The sequence below is a fragment of the Thermothelomyces thermophilus genome, chromosome 5, assembly GCF_000226095.1.
Source record: "Thermothelomyces thermophilus ATCC 42464 chromosome 5, complete sequence".
Lineage (NCBI taxonomy): Eukaryota > Fungi > Ascomycota > Sordariomycetes > Sordariales > Chaetomiaceae > Thermothelomyces > Thermothelomyces thermophilus.
In genome coordinates this window covers 3,526,806-3,539,930 of record NC_016476.1, presented here as the reverse complement: position 1 = coordinate 3,539,930, position 13,125 = coordinate 3,526,806, and the positions used below count along the sequence as shown (strand labels likewise).

Here is a 13,125-nt window from a genome sequence, read left to right as displayed (position 1 = left end):
AGTAGCTACATACCATGCCTTCGGGATAGTGGCATTGCATGCGCTGTTCGATCGAATGGCCGTGAGCCCCTGACAACACTACGCCCTACAACAACAACAATAACAACAACCAATTGAATTACGTGCGCATGACCTCGCCCGCCGCAGCACTGTTACAGTCTTGCGTGGTCCGAATCCCAGGCGCCTTCCCGCTTTCCTTCCCGCCCCTCCAAACACGCCGACATGGACGACCAAACCGACGAGCATCAGTCCGTCTCCCGGCCATCCACGGCACAAAGAGCCGAGTCGGAAGACGAGCCCGCATCTCCGTCGAAACAGCTCCCTGACCAACCGCGCCGTGGTACCGACGTCAGCGCGCTCAAGCCCGAAAACATTCCCCCGCTTCACCCCCCGGCCCTTGCTGTTCCTGAGATCAGCTATCTCGAGAGCCCTAGCATGGACCTGAAGCACTCCGATTCCCAAGCGGAAATCATCGTCCGCCAGCACTTGCAAGATATCGAGTCGAGCTTCAACGCCCCGCTCTCGCCCCTTCCAACTTCCAACAACGGCCTCGATGACACGTTTGTTTTCGACTCGCCCTCCAAAAAACCGGCCCCTGAACGCTCCCGGCCCAACGCAGACGAGTCTTTCGACCGGTCGCAGGTGCTACCAACCCTGAGCCGCACCGAATCGAGAGCGTCATATGGCCGTGACGACTCCGGTCTGCAACCGTCTGTCGCCGCCGCGGAAGAACCCACGGGTGATGTCGGTAACGGAACGGCGTCGCTCGAGGCATTTTCCTCATCGCCAACCGCCGCAGCTACGGCAAGGTCGGTTTCTCGTGCTGTCTCCCAGGCAGCGTCGGTCCGGAGCGAAGCCGGCCACGAGCGCGATGAGTCCGCCGCCACAGAGCAGCATGAGCAATATCGGACGTTTGACGACTCGATGCTCCACTCCACCTCAGATGCCCCCCGCTCCCAGGCGAGCCATGAAGAAAGCCAAGAAGGGCCTTCGGCCGAGGCAGAGCCGGCCGAGGCAGAGCACGCCGACGCAGGGCATACCCCAGGACAGGCACTCAAAACCGCGAGACGTCCCAAGTACCTAAGGAGTCGGATGGGCAGCCAACGATCCTCGGTATCTTCGCTTCTTACGGATCCAGATAGCGACGTGACTGTTGGGGCGGGTGCCGACTACGCCCTCCAGTCGGGCGGGGCTGCGCCTTCCTCGGGTTTGCCAAGGAGCTTCAACAATTCCCTGTCCAGGTCCATTAGTATGGGAAGCATGGCTAGTGGTATTGAGGACCTGCACGACTCCTCGGGTCCCGCCTTTGGTCAGCTGGAGACGCTCGAAGAGGTTGACGACAACGCCTCTCCCCAGCCTGCGGCCCGGCGCGAAGCAAACCGGGACCAGCTACACACGCCAAAGCCGGCCAAGACCGCAGCACTTGACGCCCCGACCGACACGGTTATCGCCCGTCATGTTAGGGACGTGCAGGTCCCAGAGTCGCTGGCCAAGGAGTACAAGAACCGAGGGGGTTTGGTAACCCCGGCGCGCCCGGGGACGTCCGATGCGGGCGGTTTTGGAACGTCCACGGCAAGCCGGCACGGCAGGAGTCTGACATTGAAGGAGCAGAGCAGCACGATTGAGCGTCTGAGCAAGGAGAATTTTGACCTCAAACTCAAGGTCATGTTCCTGAGCGACCGGCTGGACAAGCTCTCCGAAGAAGGTATTAAGGAGATGATCTCGGAGAACGTGGAGCTCAAGACGGGCCTGGCCGTGCTCCAGCGCGACAACAAGATGCTCCGACGGCGCGTCAAGGAACTGGAGAAACAGCTCAAAGACGAGGAGGAGCGGCCGGGGACGGCTAAGAGCGCCCAGTCCGACGACGATCAGAGCGCTGCTTACGATCAGGAGGCTCGGGAACGCGAGGAGGAGATAATCTACCTCAGAGAGCAGCTGGAGGAATACGTGACGGAAATCGAACGGCTCAGGAACGAGAACCTGAACAAAGAGGCTGAAAAGCGCCGCATGGCCGAGGTGGTGCGGGCGCTAGGAGAGAGGACGGGAGAGCGGCTTGGTGAGCACCTTGAGCGCCAGGAGGAGGCGGACGTCTGGAAGGACTTGCTCGAACAGGAGACTGCCAGGAGGGAGCAAAGCGACGAAGACAACCGCCGCCTGCGTGACGAGATCTTCCGACTCAAGCAGGAGCTCGCCGCCCAGTCGTCTATCGGCCCGATGCATCACACGACAAACATCTACAACATCACCAAGAAGTCTCGCGAACGGGCCCTGTCTGCCACCAGGTCAGGGGCGTCCGCTTCGGGGGACCCGGACGCTAACGGGGTCATGAGCGTTGCCAGCACGCTCGTCGAGGAGCTCCGGCGGGAGACCGAACAGCTTCGCCACGAGAACGCCGAGCTCCGTCGCGAGGTCGGAGCCCAGACATCGATGCTCACCTCGAGGAATCGCGAGAAGGAGCGGTTATACCAGGAAATTGAGGATCTCAAGATGGCGCAGCGACGTGGCGCCCCTGCCCCGTCCACCATTGACAGTCTTCTGGAACGGTCCGCCTCCCGTGCCGGAGTGCACGAGCGGTCGCAATCCAGGGCCAGCGGCACCACACGGGTCACGAGTACCACGGTTGATGAGGCTGAGATCGAGGAGCTCGAGAACCGGATGTCGGAGCTGCGAGACAAGAACAACAGCCTAAAGCTGCAAAATCAAGACCTGCAGAGGGAACTGGATGCTTGTATGGAGGACTTTGAGGCGGCGGTCGAGGCTAAGAAACAGGCCGAGGAGCTGGTTGCGGCGTTGCAAGAAGACCTCGAGTCGGCCATGAACGATTTGATGGAGTTGCAAGCCGAGCGAGACGAGGCGCTACAGGAGCATTCCAACCTCGAGAACGAATTCGAGGCCCTGAGGAAGGAAGCACAAGAGGAGATCGATGCGCTGGAGGGCGAGGCCGACCAACGAACTGCTGAGATCGAGCGGCTGCAGCTCGACCTCAACGACCGAACCGAAAGCTTCGACGCCCTGCAAGCCGAGATGCGCAAGATGAGCGAGGCGCTGGTGAGACTCGAGGACGAGCAAGAGGCCAAGCTGCGCAGGATACGAGAGCTTGAGCAGGAACTCGGCGATGCCAACAAGGAACTCGAGGAGCTCGAGGCGAAGCTTGTGGAGGCCAACGACAAGGCCAACCGGCTCTCGGTGCAGCAAGAGTCCAGCCAGGGCGAGATTGCCTTCCTGCGGGAGGAACAGGAGAGCGACAAGATCCGCATCGGCGACCTCGAGGCTGCGCTCGCTAATGCCGAGCAATCTCTGCGGGACGAGAAGGAGCGCGCCCGGGAGCTCGAGCAGAGACTGACGAATGAGCGGCGCCAGCGCGAAATCGTGGCGAACCGCGAAAAGGAGGAGGTTCAGCAGTTTGTCAACGAGCTGAACAAGGAGGCGTCGGCAGCCAAGGACGAAGCGAGGAGGTTGCGGAAGAGCCTGACGAGTAGGGAGGTTGAAGCGACCGAGTGGAAGGAGAGGTTGCTTGAGCTGGAGAATAACCTGCGCGAGGCATTGGGCGACTTGAACGGGACAAGGTCGAGTCTGCTCAAGGTAGGTACTCTATGGCCACCGTCGAACTTAACTCACCAAGGCTAACCTTCCATGTGTTTCAGTCCATTGCCAAACTCCAGCGCGATCTCGAGAACACGGTCCGCGATCTCGACACCACCAAGTCGTCGCTCGCAGAGAAGGACCGCATCATCAAGCAGCGCGACGCCCTGCTCGAGTCGCACGCCCTCGAGTTGCGCAAGCTAGGCGAGTTGTTGGATAAGGAACGGCAAGCCCACCGCAATGTCAAGCATCAGTTCGAAACCTTCCAGAAGACCCACCAACATGTCACCCGCACCGTCAGCTCCCAAGACCAGCGCATCATGGAACTCGAACAGGCCAAGGCGCAGGACAAGAAACGGCTGTCGCAGCTCGAAAACACGTTCAAAGACCAGCTCACCGAGCGCAACAACCTTCTTCTCCTCTTGTGGACCCGCCTGTCCGCTCTCTGCGGCACCGACTGGGCCCATGACAACAGCCTGATCAATGGGCGCGCCCTGCCCAGCCTCGAGGCGGTGGCCACCATGCTTCCCGGGTTCAGCAAGAACCTCCTCGCCGCCGTCAAGATGATAGAGACCATCATCGGCAGCTTCCAGAGCAAGGTCAAGTCCGTCGAGAAGGAGCTCTGGAGGGAATATCAAACCCTCGAAAACCATCTCGAGCAGCGCACCAAGAAACTCGACCGCCTCGAGGCCATCGTGAGAAACGGCATCGTCACGGGCCAGATCAATCCTCACTCGCACACTCTCAGCGAGACCCAGGCTCGCCTTGCCCGTCTCGAGGACGCCTACCGCCAGCTCAAGGTCGAGAACCACACGCTCCGCGCGGCAGCCGAGGCCCGACGCGCCGCGTATGCCGCAGCATCAGCGGAACGCGACGGTGGCCTCGACCCCGCCGGGGGCAGCCCGTCGCCTTCGGTCCCGACGGGACCCAAAGCCAAGGCCAGTGCGAGCAAGATCCCCAAATCGGGTAGCAGGATCAGTCTGACTCGGCCGGGAACGTCTGCGGCGCCAGTGGCGACGCCGTCGCGAAGTACCAGCCATGGTCAGCACTACTTCAGCCAGCATCATCACAGCAGGTCGAACCTGATTATGTCGCCTGCCGGGGAGGACGTGGGCCTAGCGCGGTCGAGGGGCGGGAGTCCGGGCGCACCGAACACGCCGGGCGGAGGTGGTGGTGAGGACGACGATACCCTCACGCTACCTACACCGACGCAGGCGTCGCATTCGCAAAATCATGGCCACGGCCAGGAGAGAAGCGGCAACGGTGCCGGGGGGAATCACTCCTCAAGCACATCCACCGCCGGCACTCAAACTGCTTCGACAGCATCGGCAAATACTAGTTCCTCTCCGGGCCCGGGCGCGGTCGTTAGTGCGCCCGGGGGATCGTCGGGAGGCGGGAGTCTGGAGCCGAAGTTTATGTTGCGGCTGCGGGATCTTGAGAATAAACTCAAAGCGGAACGCGAGGGTAGGATATTGGATCGGGAAGAGGCCAGGAAGCGGATCAACGCGACCGAGCACGAGGTGGCGATGCTGAGGGAGAATCTGGAGAGGGAGAAACGACGGGCAGCGGGGAGGTAGCTAGCCTCTTCTCTCGTCTCATCATCCCATTCACCTTACCGATTGTTGATCCTAGTTGGGGGAAGAATTTGGGATCGGAAGAGAGATGTGTGTCGTAGTCAGGGCGTATGGATGGATGACCGGCATGTGATCTCGAGTGTGATACCATATCGGGATTAGAATATGGCATTCCGGGGGTTGGCTGTGAAGAGTGAATAGGCGATGGAAAGAAAGTGTTTGTCGGTGTTGAGGCCAAGGCGTCGCGGCTGCGGTTAGTATACTTTGTCGGTTTTGCGCCAGGGCTATGTTTATTCTCGGGCGTTACCAAGGGAAAGGGAAAGGAGGGGGGGGGGGGGGGGGGAGGTTGGTTATACGGTTATTATACCATTAGGAGGATGGGTTGGAGATGGACAATAGCGCGGGTCCGCGTAATCAATGTTCTTGGTTCTCTTTGCCTTCGTGGTGCTTATGCTGCCTTCCTCAGAGGAGTTAACAGCAAGGGATGCCTTGGGCTTTCAGGTCATTTCTTGTTTCTTGACGCTTGAATTCCTGTCTGCTTTCTTGGGGCTGCGTTGTTGAGCTTGAACATCCTATTTCTGCTTTTTGTGTTGCTTTCCTACGTATACATATACATACATACACAGTTGAGATTGCTGATTCCAGTGACATCGCAGCACAAAAACAACCGTTTCTGCTTCGCCTGATCCTTAATGAGACCTATTTCAGTTCATGGTGCTCGTGTGTAGGGTTCTTGATGGCATCTATCTCACCTTCGTTCGTCCAAAGTAATGAATGAGCCCATCCCTCACATCAAGTGTCGACTGGTTTTTATTACGTATGCAGGCAGGCGGTCTCTTGACGTCTCACGAATGGCATTCTCCACCAGCGATGCCCATCACGTAGTGAGTGTATTCGGGATTACCTCCTTACTCAGCGATCAACAACAAATGAAGAGCTCCGTTCCGGAATGCCTAGGCTTGCTTGACTCGTCCTCGTGGGATATATGGCTTTCTTTCCGTTCGACTTTCACTTTCCCATCCAGTTGCCTTCTTGGTCATACACGATCTTTGGTGCCATTGACTACGTCTCCCACTCTTGCCGGACAAAAGAGGAGAACAGCAAGCCGAACCTGCGTTTCCCACTTCCTTACGATATCCTGCAGAGAAGGTAAGCTGGTTATGGCCGCGGTCTTGTATGTACAGTGTTGGTCGGTGCTCCGTGACCGAGGCGAACGGAGTGGGACCGGACCGGTTGTGAGGTCGGTGCCGGACGGGCCGAGGGTACTGCAAAGAAGCGGGCCAACAGTACGCGCCGCCTTCCTTATTTCGGTCCTGTTCCTATCGGTCACGGGCGAAGGACAGACGGTGTAAAGATTCCGGGCATGTGGAGATGAAAATAAATAAGCAAAGCATGCGGTTTGTAGGCGATGCCTGCTAGCCAGCCCACATTTCTAGGGTATCGATTTCACCGAACGGATTACTCCGTACAGGAATGGTATTCTGGAGCACCTTTCTTACCTTTTTTTTTTCCCGTGTGTTATGCTGTGACAAGGAAGCGTGTCCAAAACAGAAGATTAGCGTTGAACTAACGAAGCAGTAGGACTTGGCGGGGCGCGCTCGATCGATGCAACCCGACACCGCCCCGCATGCGATAATGTAAGTTATGAAGAAAGCCAACATCATTAGTATAGATTGGCCGGGAGGCCACCAAGAACAACATCTTTGATGTTCTGTGGCTCAATAACTATGGCGACACGTGGATTTGGTGTGGTTAAAATCAAGTTGCAGTGCGGGCAATTTGCTGTTGCAGGGGGGCGACGGAATCCTCCGTCTGGTCGCTTTCTCGTTCTCCGCTAGTACGGACGATAGTTGCCAAGAATTGCCAGAGAACTGGCCTTCTCCCCCTGGGCTGCAGGAAATAGGGGCAGTTTGCTTTTTCCATGCAGGAACGGCTTTCGCTGGCACTACGGCGTACCATGGCAATGCAACCAAACCAAACACCTGAAAGGGCGCCAGGTCGCTCATTATTCAAAATGAGACTTTGGACATTGTAACTGCACAATTTGCGATTCATTCGAGTCCTCGCTTGAGTTACGAAAAGTAGTGTACCAGTGTAACTCGGCTGCTCCGTCCGCAAAAAAACGTGTTTCCAACAGGGTCGCGGCAGGGTCCCCCACTGAACATCAGTGGGCCGGCCTGGCGGATCCTCCTGCCCGCTAAATTGCGGTATCGGTTGGGGGCCAATCGCAGAACGCATTGGGGCAGCCGCACGGCACTGTCAAGACACAACCGGGGGTTGGGAGGGGGGACAACACTGACGCACACTCTTTACACGTTACGCGCTGTGAAAGCCAGCACGGTCCCGACAGTGCAGCACCCGGCTGTTGGCCTTCCAGGTTGTCTCACTGCCGCACCCGAGATTGGCTCTTTTCCCGCCTGCGCCCGCGCCCGCGCCCGCAGATGGAGGGCGTCGAGCGGGCTGCAGCGTGTGCCACAAGCCGCCTGTTGCTTTTTCCTGCCCCGGATCGCTCACAGTGCGCCGAGCCGACCATGGCCGCACCCGACAGCACCACTGCCCGCCGCAGTGCAAGGCGCAACAAGCCCGATCTCAACATTAACACCTCGCCCTCCCCGCCGCCGCCGCCACCACCACCACCGCGGGCCCCGGAGAGGGAGCGAAAGAGCAATCGAACCCGAGGCGGCGGAGACAAGGACAGAAGCAGAGATAGGGTCAACAACAACATCAGCATCAGCAACAGCAACAGCAACAGCAACAACCACAACCAAAACAACAACGGTAGAGGCGCAGACATCGACGCCCTCCCCCGGACGCCCACCAGCGATTCTCCAAGGGGGAGCCGAGCGCTGAGACTGCCTGACGGCCAAGGACGTGCCACGGCTGACATTGAGACATTTCTCGAGGGTCTTACCCCCGTCGACGTTCCGATTGACATGTCCAGCAAAGAAAACGAAAGCGAAAACGACGGCCCCGAACAGCAGCACCGCCCCACCGCCCGCGACTCGCACGACCTCTCGCTCTCGCCCCGTCAGGTCACACGAGACTCGCTTGTCGCCAACATGTTGCTGTCGCTCGACCAGCTGTCATTGGGCCAGATGGCCACGTCGTACGGCCACTCGGGATCGGCATTCGACGAGCCCGCCGTGTACCCGGCCTTCAACGACGACGCGCGTGCCATGACCTTCAGCTCCGCTTACAACTCGAGGCCCGGCCGCGGCAACGGCCACGGATACTCGTACAGCTCCGACCTGGAAGGCGCCGACGATGCGAGCCGCATTTCGTCGCGCGGCCGCCGCAGCAACAGCAGCTCCGGCTACCAGCCGGGCCTGGGCCGCATCAACAGCATGCGAGAGCTGTCACAGCGCAGTCCGGGTCGGCACCACCACTCCCGCGGCGGCAAGGGCAGCAAGAGCAGCAGCCTGACCAGCGTCGATGCCGGCTACGCCCAGGTCCTCGGCAGCCAGCGCTGGGCCAGGGGCTTCGGCGGCCGCTCGTCCAGCTTCGACGGTGAGCCCCGTCCGTCCGCCGCCCCGTGGCAGCTCGAGTTCAGCACCTCTTTTCTCGACGACCCGTACGACGCCGCCCCGACCCCGACCGTGCCCGGCGGCCCCCGGAAGCTCAACACGGTCCCGTCAATGCCCGTCATGTCTCCCTCGGAGCCCACCATGTCCGATCCGAAAGCAGCATCCGCCAAAGGCGCCGCCGGCCCGGAACGCGGGCGCAGCACTCGCTCCTCGAGAAGCGCTACCGTCGGGCGTAAGCCCGAGCCCAAGTTCAACCCCGTGCGCGACCCTCCCCCGCTCCCCGTTCTCGATCTCGACTCCGCCCCCGCACCCCATATCGGATATGAGAAGACCAAGGAGGCGTTCCCGCCGTCTGCCACCCAGCCGCAGAAGGAAAAGCAGGGCTTCTTTAGGAGGATGTTCGGGTCGTCCAAGACAGCCCTGTCGAGCAGCTCCTCGTCCCCGCAGGCGTCGGCGTTCTCATCCCACCAGCCCAAGCCATCTGCGCCGCCGTCCCGCGATTCGGCCCATCCGACCGCCCACACCCTCCAGAAGAAGACGTCTTCCTTCTTCCGGAGGCGGAAGCACTCGGTCACGGACACGGAGCCCCCCCCAGTGCCGGCAGTGCCGCAGACCAAGCTTCCCCTCGAGAGGGTTGAGGCCCTCTCGGTGAAACCGGAGCCGAGCCCCATCACGAGCTTGCGACGGGCTATGGACCCGTTCTTGCAAGGGAGCCCGGTTTCCTCCGTCGCACTGGCGTCGCCTGATGCTCCGTTGCCGTCGGTGGAGCCTCGTGATGACCCTCCCCCTCCCAATGAGAAGAAGCCGGGCGGGCGGGGCGCTGCCGAGGACGACGACGGCCGCGTGCCGAGAGGCTTCTCGCCAGACTACGAGCCGAGCCCAAGGGCCGTCATCCGCAAGGTTGACTCGGAGCCCCCGGCTTCTCGTCCCGTAGCCACGCCGAGCCGTTCGCCCGGAGAGGCGCCCGTCGACTCCCCGCCCAAGTCCTTCCTGCGGGACAACAGCGACAGCGAGGACAGCCCCGTACGCCAGCGCAAGCCGCCGCGTTCTTCGGAGCCCCGGGAGAAGAGCCTGAGGCCGGGTCCGCAGGCCGACGGGCGCACGAGGTCGCCCTCGCCGGTCGTGTCGAAATCCAAGAGCGTCCCCAACCTCAACAAGGAAGCTCGTCTGTCGGCCCGGCTCGAGCCGAAGCCGTCGCCCCCTATCCGGACAGACCGCCGAGACTCCGACACCCTCGGGCTCTCTCCCGGGGCTGGCGGCGAGACCGCGCACAAGCACAGGGTGCCCAGCCTGCGGGTTGACAGCGCGGAGCCGAGTCCGAAGGGCACGGGCACGGGCACGGGCGAGTCCGTCAGCCAGTCTGCCAAGTCGATCGACGAGCCCGAGGTCGTGGTCGGCGACCCGACCGAGGACGATCGTCAGAAGGCCAAGCAGATCTACGAAGGAAACGAGGACTTTATCCAGAAGGACAAGGCCGCCGCCTGGATGGGCGAAGAGGGCATCGTGCGCCAGCGGACGCTGCGGGCCTACATGGAGCTCTACGACTTTGAAAACCGGAGCATCGTCGCCAGCCTGCGGATGGTCTGCCAGCGGCTGCTCCTCCGTGCGGAGACGCAGCAGGTCGATCGTATCTTGGTGGCCTTCTCGAAGCGCTGGTGCGAGTGCAATCCCAACCACGGCTTCAAATCGATTGGTGAGTATACTCTCTTCTTCTTCTTTTTCTTGTTCTTCTTCCTCCTCTGGCAGCGTACTTAGGCGTGCTAACGGCTAACTGATCAGACGTCATTCACACCATCTGCTACTCCATCATCCTGCTGAACACGGATCTGCACATGGCCGACATCGAACACAAGATGACGCGGAGCCAGTTTATCAAGAACACCATGACCACCATCAAAACCGCCCTCGAGGACTCGGCCCCCGAAGCGTTCGACCGGCCCAGCATTCTCCCGGGGAAGGGCAACCTGGAGAGCGAGGGCCGTACGTCGGAGGACTTCAAGCACAACAGTTTCCGAGCGTCGTTCAAGCCGCCACCGCGCCCCGGCTCAGCCCTGGGCGCCTTTTCCGACCAGGCCCCCGGTGACAGCTGTGGCCCGCTCGTCAAGGCGCCGTTCGACGGGCCATTCCGAGCCTGGGAGAACCAGGTCGAGATCGTGCTCAAAGACATCTACGCTTCGATTCGCGACGATCGCCTGCCGCTGTTTGGTGCCGAGTCTCTCCAGCAGAATCCGAACGGGCTCTCGGTCATGGGCATGCTCAAGCGGTCGCCCAGCGCGCTGAGCAAGGCGCCATCGGAAAGCGTCGCTTCCACAAGGGGCCGAGTTCCCGACGGGGCTAAGGCCAATTCGTCGAGATGGAACACCAAGAGCCGCTCCAGGCCTAGAGGCTTCAACACGGGCTTCTCGTCGAGCAGGACTAGCTTTGACGACGGCAACTCGGTCTGGACACCCACCGACTCTTCAGCGACCTGGAGCAAGCTCTCTCTCGGCAGGACGCACACGTCCATGTCGATGGACTCCTTTGGCTCGGCGTACCCGCGCGGCGACTTCCACCAGTCCATCGGCTTCGCGAACGCGCTGAGCCAGGCCATTATCCGCGAGGACACCGCTCTTGAGCCGACTAAGGACGACGTAAAGAATGCGCAGCTACTCGAAGACGAGTCTCTGGAGCTTGCAGGCCCGCCGTGGGTCAAGGAAGGCATCGTCACGCACAAGCACCATCTCGACGGCATCGACAAGCGAGCCCGAGACCGCAACTGGCAAGAGGTCTTTGCCGTCATCCAAAAGGGGCAGCTCAGCCTCTTCTCCTTCTCGCCGAACAAGACGCTCCGCCACAAGAACCGTCGGGGCCTCGGCGGGAATCCGCCCAAGGGCGCCGTCGTTGGCGGCGGCAACTGGCAGGACAATGCCACGAACCTGGGCACCTTCTCGCTCCGCCAGACGCTCGCCTCGGTGCTGCCCCCACCAGGATACTCGCGCAGCCGCCCCCACGTCTGGGCTCTCTCCCTCCCGACCGGCGCCGTCCACCTGTTCCAAGTCGGCACGCCGGAGATCTGCAAGGAATTCGTCAACACCGCCAACTACTGGGCCGCCCGACTTAGCACACACCCGCTCGTGGGCGGCATCTCCAACATCGAGTACGGCTGGAGTGACGCGGTCATCAACAGCGCCACAACCGCTGCCGCCGTCGCCGCAGCCGCCGCCAACGACAGCACCGCTAATGGCGGCGGCCGTCCCGCGAGTGGCAACAAGAGCCACTCCCGCACAGGCAGCGCCGTCAACGCCGCCGCCGTGGCCGCCGCCAACATTGCCGGCATCGGCCGCTCCTCCATGCAATCCGGCCGCTCCATGCGCTCCGCATCCTTCGACTTTCCCGTCCGCCCGGGCTCCGGCTCCTCTGGCATCCTAGGAGCCGCCCTCGCCCGCCCCTCGACCAACAACAACAGCGGCGGCGGCGCCAATCACATTAGCAATGGCGGCAGCAACCCGCACCACAAGCTCCCCGGCGACCGCATCCACATCACCGACTGGGTGCCCCCGGCCCCGTCGATGCGCCCCTCCGCGCTGGCGGAACCGGAGCAGCTCGAGTCGCTCCAGGCGTACGTGCGCTCCGTCGAGGCGGAGCTGCAGGCGCACAACGCGCTCCGCTCGCCCATGCTGGGCGCCTTCTCGCCCCGCAGCGCCAACGCCGCCAAGGCCATGGCCAACTGGGAGCGCAAGAGCGAGTACCTGCTCCGCGAGATCGTCAAGTTCCGCACCTACGTCGACAGCCTGCTGGCGGCCAAGGCCCGCGCCGAGGAGATCTACGCCGAGCGGAACGGCGACAAGCGTCAGGGCGGCGGCGGTGAGATTGGGAAGGCCGGGCAGGAGGAGGATGGTGGTGATGATGATGCTAAGCGTGAGGGTAACGGCGACGGCATCGCCGTGGGCGAGGATGGCGAGGTTGTCTTTGCCGGGTTGGGCGTTCCGGGGGGCGGCGGGACGGGGGGTCGGCCGGTCGGCTGAGTTGAGTGTGACGTTTTGACTCTTGGCTGGGTCGATAAAGCAGAGATCAGGTTCGGAGGTGTCTGTGTGTGTTGCCTTGTTGCAGGGAAAGAAAAAGGAGGTGGAGGGAAGGTAATGTGCCAATGTGGTTGGCTGGAAGAGAAGAAGGATGTCAGAGATGTGGTCGTCACAAAACACACCCACACACACCCACACACATACACGTATACGCACGCGCACACGAACACCCGTGGGAGAAGTGGTAAGGGGATGAGTGGATGAAAGGGATTGGATCACGCATGACGCAATGATCGATCGATAGGCCTTTGCCGGTCTGTCTTTGTTTGACTGCGGGGGAAGGTTTGTTTGGCTGTGGGGAGGGGGAGCATGACCGTGGGCTAGACACAGCACTTGTTTCTTCATTTTTTCCTTTGTCAACTCTTCACCATGTTTGCCGTCTCC

General features: G+C 61.2%; 2 protein-coding genes across 2 annotated transcripts; both read left to right on the top strand.

The window, feature by feature from the left end:
- Positions 1-222: 222 nt before the first annotated feature.
- On the top strand, positions 223-5,159 carry MYCTH_2066367 (uncharacterized protein; the record flags this gene model as incomplete). The annotated part of the gene is made up of 4 exons (XM_003665462.1): positions 223-688; positions 944-3,566; positions 4,169-4,560; positions 4,906-5,159. The coding sequence occupies 4 exons, from the start codon at positions 223-225 to the stop codon at positions 5,157-5,159; spliced, it is 3,735 nt and encodes a 1,244-aa protein (XP_003665510.1).
- A 2,330-nt stretch (positions 5,160-7,489) lies between these two features.
- Positions 7,490-13,121, top strand: MYCTH_2309368 (uncharacterized protein). The gene is made up of 2 exons (XM_003665461.1): positions 7,490-10,373; positions 10,460-13,121. The coding sequence occupies exons 1-2, from the start codon at positions 7,598-7,600 to the stop codon at positions 12,682-12,684; spliced, it is 5,001 nt and encodes a 1,666-aa protein (XP_003665509.1). The 5' UTR covers positions 7,490-7,597; the 3' UTR covers positions 12,685-13,121.
- The last annotated feature ends 4 nt before the right edge of the window (positions 13,122-13,125 follow it).

Coding starts and splice junctions, on each gene's coding strand:
- MYCTH_2309368 (XM_003665461.1), top strand. CDS start 7,598: ATGGAGGGCGTCGAGCGGGCTGCAGCGTGTGCCACAAGCCGCCTGTTG. Junction 10,374..10,459: donor CCACGGCTTCAAATCGATTG/GTGAGTATACTC, acceptor CTAACTGATCAG/ACGTCATTCACACCATCTGC.